At 34.8% G+C, this 2,461-nt stretch overlaps 1 protein-coding gene across 4 annotated transcripts in view; it reads left to right on the forward strand.

Moving 5' to 3' along the window:
- Akap13 (A-kinase anchoring protein 13) overlaps positions 1 to 2,461 on the forward strand; it is a 209,532-nt gene that overhangs the window by 148,405 nt on the left and 58,666 nt on the right. For all 4 annotated transcript variants that reach the window (XM_023710147.1, XM_023710150.1, XM_023710152.1 and 1 more), the window contains one exon: positions 535 to 667. In XM_023710147.1, the coding sequence (XP_023565915.1) occupies positions 535 to 667 (133 nt within the window). The remainder of the gene's footprint in view (positions 1 to 534; positions 668 to 2,461) is intronic.

Genomic DNA, 2,461 nt, shown 5'->3' on the forward strand with positions numbered 1-2,461 from the left:
ATATCACCAATTTTGTTGCAAAGAAGTTGATAGGTCATCTATTTTAGATTGGCACTTAAGGTAAAATAATAATGCACTCTTTAATATCAGTTACCCAAAAGTCTATAACTAAAACTTCGGGGGTTTTTGTTGGAGGTAGTAATGATGTTTTTGTTTTGATGTGTTTTGTTTATTTGTTTGTTTTGTTTTGTTCAGGGAATTGGATAGAGGACCTTCATGCTATGGCCCTCTTTAAAATTTTAAGGCAGGGTCTTGCTACATCACCCAGGCTGGGCTCTTGAGTTTATGATCCTCCTTCTGTAGCCTCCCAAAGTACTAGATTACAGGTGTGCCCACTATGCTCAGATTCCATTAGCAAAGCATTAATGGCTGCTTTAAGAAAACTTAAAACAGGTTTTTGTAACATGAGTATTGCAGCATGATCTATTCTTTGATAAATAAATAAAATGACTCAGCAGCTTTTGTCTGCCTCTTATTCTGCTTCTTGTTAAAGTTCTGTGGTCCTTTTAAAAAAAAAATCTTCTTTTTATTTAGTATAACAGAAGAAAACTATAATTTCCTGCCACAAAGCCCATCCAAGAAAGATTTTGAAGGGAAGAGTGGAACAAAAGTCAGTCGTACATTCAGCTATATCAGGAATAAAATGTCCAGTAGTAAGAAGAGCAAAGTAAGTATTACTGTGGACCATCCTTGTGTGACCACCTCAGTCATTAGTGCGCTTTCGTCATGGCCAGTGTGTAACACCCCCCCCCCAATTAAGTTACTATGAGAGCATAAAGGAAAATCAATCCATGGACACACTTAGAAATGGACAACTATTTGAATAAAAATGACAGTAATAAAAGTAGCAATATAGCTATTGATGTTGTTTTTATTCTGTGCCAAGAACTTTTCATGTGTCAATGATTCTCTTCAGTCACCCAGCAAGGTAGGCATTATCTCTCTTTAGAAGTGAAGTAACTAACCTGTGGAGAACAGGTTTATACTCAGATTTCTGGTCCCACACCCTTAGCCATGGTGCTTAAGTCAGTAAATCAGATTTAAAATGCAGTAGAAGGATTTTATGCTGAGATCAGGGGATTGAGCAGTATTCATAGTATATTGGTTTAGGGAGAAGAAAATTTTCCCACAAAAAAGTATAAAAGCTTTTAAAGACTTAATTCAGGGGCCGGGGAGATGGCTCAGTAGAATAAGCGCCTCCCTGGCAAGCGCAAGGGCCTGAGTTCAATCCCTGGTTCTGCCCCCCTCCCCCAAAAAAAATTCAACTTGAATTTTTTTTTGGTTTTGGGGTTTTATTTATTTTGATTTTGCTATACTGGGGATTTGACACAAGAATTATTAACCTGTACCCCCAATCTACTTTAGTTTGTTGAGATAGGGCCCAAGTTACTTAGGCTGCATTATCACGCCTAGCTTAGATGATTTCTAATTATGAACCTTTGAATAAATGATTTTTAGGGTTCCTTGTAGATTACAGAATTTAAACTAGCTCTTTTTTTTTTTTTTTTTTTTTTTGGTGAAACCGGGGATTGAACTCAGATCCTTACGTTTGCCGGTCAAGGGCTTATCCTACTGAGCCATCTCCCCGGCCCCTAAACTAGCTTTGTAAATCTGGTTTTTGCACATTCATTATAGGAATCTTCAAAAGGTCAAAAAATATTAAAAGTCATCTGTTGATAAATAATCTCAATATTTTCAAATCAGTGGGTAAAAATTTTGTACCTCCCACTTCCCCTGTATTTCATTCATCTATCCATACACCTTCTGACACAGTAAAAGAAATAATAAAAATTTCAACTATGGCATTTTTGCATAGAATTACAGTACACATATATGTAAAATATATACATATAGTTATATATTTAAATATATATAAACACATAGAAATAATAACCTAACATAGAACACAAGAAAAGCGCACCCCTTCTAAGCCTTTCAGCCCCTCAGTTCCTTGCTCATGAAATTGTTTTCTCTTGTTCAACTGCAAAATACACTGAGTAGGCAGGAAAAGATAAAAGAGTTTAGCACATAAACATTTGCTGAACTATTAACTTTATAATTAACTTTATTTTATAATTTTTAAAAAACTTAAGATAGAATACTTAGTGTTCTTCATGGCAGCAAGGCTTAAAATGGAGCCTAATCTATTTTACATATTAACACTCCCTTGGACAATATTTGACATTAAAAAAAAAAAACAAACAAAGAATGCAAGAGAGAAATAGCCAGGTATTACCTACTGTTTTCTATAATCTCAGTCTTAAACTTGTATAATTTTGCAATCTACTTTGAATGGTTTCAGATTGGTTTATATTGTTTTGTTTTTTGATTTTTGTTTGGTTCTTGAACTGTGGAATCTTGACTTTAAACAAACTTAAGTGTAAGGCCAGTGAATAAGTGGAGATTCTTCTGTTCATCTTCCCAGTGTATGGCCTTTCATGACAGTGTGGTAAATACACCA

Source organism: Octodon degus, unplaced genomic scaffold (assembly GCF_000260255.1).
Source record: "Octodon degus isolate 3935 unplaced genomic scaffold, OctDeg1.0 scaffold00002, whole genome shotgun sequence".
In the NCBI taxonomy this organism is placed as follows: Eukaryota; Metazoa; Chordata; class Mammalia; order Rodentia; family Octodontidae; genus Octodon; species Octodon degus.